Below are 6,371 nucleotides of genomic sequence, written 5' to 3'. Positions count from 1 at the left end.
TCTCTCTCTCTCTCTCTCCCCCCTTCTCTCTCTCTCTCTCCTCCTCTTCTCTCTCCTGGCTGTTCCTCCTCGCTCTCTCTCCCCCGACTCTCTCTCCCTGTCTTCTGCCTGTTCCTCCTCGCTCTCTCCTGTATTTTCTCCAAAAAATAAAATTGATGCGCGGTGCTAGGATGTTTCTGGTTTCGCTTGAAGTAAAGGTGGCAACCCTAGTGATGGGTCATAGGTCACTTCTGCCGATCCCCCCCAAATGCTCCCCCCAGTGACAACACACAAAGCAGTCAGGATGGGTTGGGGGTCACCAGCCCCCAGCAGATCGCCTGCATATGGAGGGTGGAAGTGCTGCAACATGAGAGGGAATGCAGACATATTTCATCAAAAAAGTTCTGTAGTTTTCCTCGGAATCCACAAAAATAGATGTTGAGGAAATGTTTGTGTCGGGTGGGAGACGTTTCAGTCGTGTACGCGTCGGCTAGATTCCCCCGGCGATATTACAAAGTAGTTAACTCAATGCCTCTCTCTCTCCCCTCTTCTACTATCTATCTATCTCCTGTCTCTCTCTCTCTCTCTCTCTCTCTCTCTCTCCAGTTACCGGGAACTGGTCTTGGACTGTCGGATTGGGCTGAAGAGACGTCGCAGGTCAACACCCGAAACCTTCAACCTCGTCCAGGCGGCTCATGTGGTGGGTGTGGGGGAGAATCTGGCTGCGCATATTGATGCGAAGCCCGGAGAACTGGTGTTGTTCGCCACGTTTGGTCAAAGCGAGCCGCAGAGCGCCAAATCTCTCCGCAAGTCGGCCCTCTGTGCCTTCCCGCTAAGTATCATCGACCTTTCCATCAAAGAGGGAATGAGGAAATGCTGCAGCGTGGACTACACAGAGAAACAGCAGAGAGAACTCCAATACTACCAGACCGCGGCCTACTGCCCCCAGAATGTAAGGAACTGCCCCAACCCCAGAAATACTACCTCCAACCCCTGACCTACTGCCCCGACCCCAGATATACTACCTCCAACCCCTGACCTACTGCCCCGACCCCAGAAATACTACCTCCAACCCCTAACCTACTGCCCCGACCCCAGAAATACTACCTCCAACCCCTGACCTACTGCTCCCAGAATGTAAGGCACTGCCCCGACCCCAGAAATACTACCTCCAACCCCTGACCTACTGCTCCCAGAATGTAAGGCACTGCCCCGACCCCAGAAATACTACCTCCAACCCCTAACCTACTGCCCCGACCCCAGAAATACTACCTCCAACCCCTGACCTACTGCTCCCAGAATGTAAGGCACTGCCCCGACCCCAGAAATATTACCTCAAAACCCTAACTTACTGCCCCCAGAATGTAAGGCACTGCCCCGATCCCAGAAATATTACCTCCAACCCCTGACCTACGGCCCCAAGAATGTAAGGCACTGCCCTGACCCCAGAAATACTACCTCCAACCCCTGACCTACTGCTCCCAGAATGTAAGGCACTGCCCCGACCCCAGAAATACTACCTCAAAACCCTGACCTGCTGCCGCTAGAATGTAAGCGATTACCCTGTTCCCAAAATGATTACCCCCAAAATGGAAGGAACTACCCTGACTTCAGGCCTACTGCCCCTACAATGTAAGGAATTACTCTGACCCTAAAGGTACTGCCCCCTCGAATGTGAAGAAGAACCCCAATGTCAGTCATACTGCTCACAGAATGTGAGAAACTTTAGAGCTATTACCCCTAATACAGTCTTGCTGCCCTGACCCCCGAGATGTCCACAGAGTGTACGGAACTGCCCCAACCCCATAGCTACTACCAAAAACTAAGGCCTGCTGCCCCCAGAATGTAAGGAATGATTCTGACCACATAGCTACTACCCCAATCTAAGGCTTACTGCTCCCAGGATGTAGGGAAGTGCTCCAACCCCAGAGCTACTACCCCCATCCCACAGTTACTGTGTCCAAAACGTAGGTGTTAACCACAACCCCAAGCCCGCTGCCCCCAGAATGCAAGAAATTATCTCTGGTCTACTGTGCCACAATTTAAGGAATGACCCCAAGCCAGGCTTGCTGCCCTAATCTCACCCCAGTCTCTTCAGAATATAAGGAATGACCCCCAACCCAGGCCTGCTGCCCTAATCTCACCCCAGTGTCTTCAGAATATAAGGAATGACCCCAACCCAGGCCTGCTGCCCTAATCTCCCCCCAGTGTCTTCAGAATATAAGGAATGACCCCAACCCAGAACAGTTGCCGCAGTCTGGGCCTACTGCCTCTGAAGTGTAATAAATTACCCCAATCACAGGACTACTCCCTCAGAATGTAAGGAATGACCCCAACCCAACTGCCCTCATCATTTAGGAAATGACTCTAACCCCCCCGACCCCCCGCTCCAAGAATGTAGGGAACGCACTTGACTCAACACTTACTCCCTGTAGTCCATAGCTACTACCAAAAACTAAGGCCTGCTGCCCCCAGAATGTAAGGAATGATTCTGACCACATAGCTACTACCCCAATCTAAGGCTTACTGCTCCCAGGATGTAGGGAAGTGCTCCAACCCCAGAGCTACTACCCCCATCCCACAGTTACTGTGTCCAAAACGTAGGTGTTAACCACAACCCCAAGCCCGCTGCCCCCAGAATGCAAGAAATTATCTCTGGTCTACTGTGCCACAATTTAAGGAATGACCCCAAGCCAGGCTTGCTGCCCTAATCTCACCCCAGTCTCTTCAGAATATAAGGAATGACCCCCAACCCAGGCCTGCTGCCCTAATCTCACCCCAGTGTCTTCAGAATATAAGGAATGACCCCAACCCAGGCCTGCTGCCCTAATCTCCCCCCAGTGTCTTCAGAATATAAGGAATGACCCCAACCCAGAACAGTTGCCGCAGTCTGGGCCTACTGCCTCTGAAGTGTAATAAATTACCCCAATCACAGGACTACTCCCTCAGAATGTAAGGAATGACCCCAACCCAACTGCCCTCATCATTTAGGAAATGACTCTAACCCCCCCGACCCGCCGCTCCAAGAATGTAGGGAACGACCTTGACTCCAAACTTACTGCCTGTAGAGAGTAAGAAATGATCCCAAGCCAAAGCCTACTGCCCTTCGAATGACTCCGATCCCTCTAGGGCAGTGGTGGCGAACCTTGTCACTCCAGCTGTTTTGGAACTACAAGTCCCATGAGGCATTGCAAGGCTCTGACAGCCACAGACATAACTCCCAGAGGCAGATGCATGTTGGAATTTGTAGTTTTGGCACAGCTGGAGTGCCAAGGTTTGCCACCACTGCTCTAGGGCATGGGTTTGATATCAGTGGGAGTATTGTCAGTAATAAATCCTCCTCCCCCGATGGAACTTTGGCCCTTTTGTTATAACATTGTACAATGTGGTGTCTCTGACCCTTTGATGTCCCCTTTGCAGGTGAATGAATCGGCGCCAGTCACAGATACCAGCTGCTGGGATGTCCCCACGTTGGTCACCCCACCTCTGACACGTGTGGACTTATTTAGCGGAAGTATGAACTACACCCTCCTGACGTCTCTGTATGTCACCACCCAGGGGCCGCTCACCATTGGGCACCTTGGCACCTCTGATGGGAGGGTGCTGCAGGTAAGGCACCTTACATTTATTTCATATTTGTGATTAATCGCCTCTGATTGTACTGACGGGTCCTCTCTACCCCACTATTAGGTCATTCTCCAGCGCAGCAGCAACCCCCTGATCCTGTCCAACTTCTCGCTGAGCACTGAACCTGTGTCCCGGGAGCTGACTCATGCTGGGGACGATCTGTTCTTTGTTACAGGAAAGCAGGTCAGTGCATTGAGCCAGGAGGGAAGTGGTGAGGAGGGCCGGGTAATACAGGTTCTCATATGTGTTATGAGCTCAGCAGGATTCACTTGGATCTGATAAATGGAAATTCTCAGCTTGTTAGGGACCCTCTTGGGTGCTTCCCCCCCCCTCCCACCCCCCCCTGGTGGTCCCTGGTTTTTCAGTATAGAGATCTCAAGGTATATATTTCACCTGCTGGTGACATCCAGTACTGCAGTATGACAGACATAGGTCTGTGACGGTTCTGATTCATCCAGGTCATGGTATTAGTTGGTGGCATGTAACCTGACATGTTCTGTAATGTTGAAGACGTTTTGCTTCTCATCCAAGTGGCTTCCTTAGTATTTATGAGTGTTGGAATCGTACAAAAGAATCATTCCTCATGGGTTTTAGACCAGGCTGCCAAATATACAGCAGGACAGGGCCTAGTGAGGTCTTTTAGAAGGCCGCCTGTGGCTGAGACCCAGTCGAATGGGGGCTCCCACCTTTATGTCAGAGCAGACACACCCAGTTGATTGTTCTATATGGAAGATTTGGTTGGCCCTGTGCTTACTGGGGGCTTTTGTGTACGTTCAGAACTGCTTTTCTTCCTGTAGCACCCTTAGGGTGTTGCGGAATATCCTCCTAAGTCAGGGGTGGGCAACTCCGGCCCTCCAGCTGTACTTTAAAGGAGAGCTACGGGGGTCAGGGCTTTTCCCCATAGTTCTCCTTAGGGTAACGGGAGGACACAAACCAGCGTCCTCCCGTCACCCTAGGCTCAGTATATAGGGAGCTACAGCTCGCGGTATGCTGAGACGCCGCAGCCGGAGCGGATCCCGACAATTCTGTCTGGATCCGCCCAGCTGCGTGAGTGACAGCTGGCTCTGCCTATCTAGTGGCAGAGCCAGCTGTACCCGCCCCCTCCCCCGTCCATTCCGCGAGTCATCGCGGGGAGGGGGGAATCCAGTAACTGTCAGTGTTACATAAATCATGGGACTTGTAATTCCACAACAGCTAGAGGGCCAGAGTTGCTCACCCCCTGTCCTGTAGCAGGGTAGCATTTCCATCTCGGGGTCTGGTTCTTGGTATATGGTGGAGACAACAATAAGTTGGGTGTTGGTCACTTTAGTCCAGTGGTTCTCAACCTTACTTGGGCCGGGACCCCTTGGTAACATTTGCCAAGTTGTGGTGACCCCCAACGGAGCGCTGGACTCCAGAATTAGTAAGGCGCCGGATTTGGGACTAAAAATAGAAGCACGCTCACAAGAATACAAGCCCTCCCCAGCCCCTGCTACCTGCTCTGTCTCCATGCAGCCTTCTCGGCCCCAGCACTGCATAGACCCCCGCCTCCTGCAGAGCTCACACTGTATGGGAGGCAGGAGGACAGCAGCGGCTGTGAATAGAAAAGCCCTGCAGTACACACTCCCCGGCCACTAGATGTCGCTGCAGCGGCCAGCCTCTGCTGTCCTCCCGCTGACTGACACTGCTGCGCTAGGAGGAGGTTGAGGAGCCTCACACCTAGCGCTGCAGAAGTTGATGCTGCGACCCACTTTTGGGTCACGACCCACAGGTTGAGAACCGCTGCTTTAGTCTTTCACCCTTTTATTGTTGAACTAATTTCTAGCAGAGAGACGTTTAGGTGTTCAGGATACATTGACATTTTTATGTCACATAGTAGCTGAAATTCTTCTTTCCTTTGCTCCTCACCACCATCTAGTGGCCATGGTGCAGTATTACAACACCCTGCATTCAATCTGAAAAGAAAATATACCAAGAATGTTGGTTTTTGGTGGTGTTTGCAGGAAATGAACATTCACAGATATTTGCAGGATGAAGGCCCTGCAAACTGTTTATAAATGAACGCGCTTACATAGCAGTAAAGAAATAAGATGCGCAGCGGTGGGATTGCTCATGCGCACTCTTGTCTTTGATGTTACATCTATAGCCAATTTATGTCTGACATTCCCTGCAGGTGACAAAGGTCAGCGTCACAGGGCCCGGGTGCCACCATCTCCTTAGTTGTAGCCGCTGTCTTCGTGCCCCTCGTTTCATGGGCTGTGGCTGGTGTGACAACGGCTGCGCTCGAGAGTCGGAGTGTCAAGGAAAATGGAACCAGGACGTCTGCCTGCCCATCATTAATGATGTAAGTGTCAATGTGCTGCCTATCTCTTGTCTCAGCCCTCATATACCTCCCCGAGCTGCTGTATATATGGACACCACAGACCCGTACCCCCGATGGTTATATTTAAGAAAGTCAATGTTTGTAGCAGTGTATATAATATCTACCTGTGCAGGACTGAAGGCCGGAGTTCAGCTTTAACCTGCGACTTTCTTCAGTTTTATCCCAGAACGGCGCCTCTTCGTGGCAGCACCACGATCACCATTTGTGGGAGGGACTTCCTTTCCCATCCGGTGTATCTCCAGTCATCCAACGCGCCGGTCTCAGCGGAGACGCACAATGTGACAGTCGGCCAGCGGAACTGTGTTGTCAATCCAGAGAAGAGCAACAGCATAACGTGAGGAAATTGTAACACTTCTAATCTGTTCAATTACACAATCTTTAATTTCATCTGCCCCCCATCCCC

At 51.6% G+C, this 6,371-nt stretch overlaps 1 protein-coding gene across 1 annotated transcript in view; it reads left to right on the top strand.

Annotated features, from left to right (window-relative positions):
* Positions 1 to 585: 585 nt before the first annotated feature.
* Positions 586 to 6,371, top strand: part of LOC108803469 (macrophage-stimulating protein receptor-like) — a gene marked incomplete at its 5' end in the record, with an annotated part of 24,675 nt that continues 18,889 nt past the window's right edge. The window contains 5 exons of the mRNA XM_018575310.1: positions 586 to 931; positions 3,400 to 3,588; positions 3,670 to 3,789; positions 5,759 to 5,929; positions 6,124 to 6,302. Coding sequence (XP_018430812.1) covers positions 586 to 931; positions 3,400 to 3,588; positions 3,670 to 3,789; positions 5,759 to 5,929; positions 6,124 to 6,302 — 1,005 coding nt within the window. The remainder of the gene's footprint in view (positions 932 to 3,399; positions 3,589 to 3,669; positions 3,790 to 5,758; positions 5,930 to 6,123; positions 6,303 to 6,371) is intronic.

Source organism: Nanorana parkeri, unplaced genomic scaffold, assembly GCF_000935625.1.
Source record: "Nanorana parkeri isolate BGI_ZX_2015 unplaced genomic scaffold, ASM93562v1 scaffold3777, whole genome shotgun sequence".
In the NCBI taxonomy this organism is placed as follows: domain Eukaryota; kingdom Metazoa; phylum Chordata; class Amphibia; order Anura; family Dicroglossidae; genus Nanorana; species Nanorana parkeri.
This window is presented reverse-complemented; position numbering and strand designations above follow the sequence as displayed.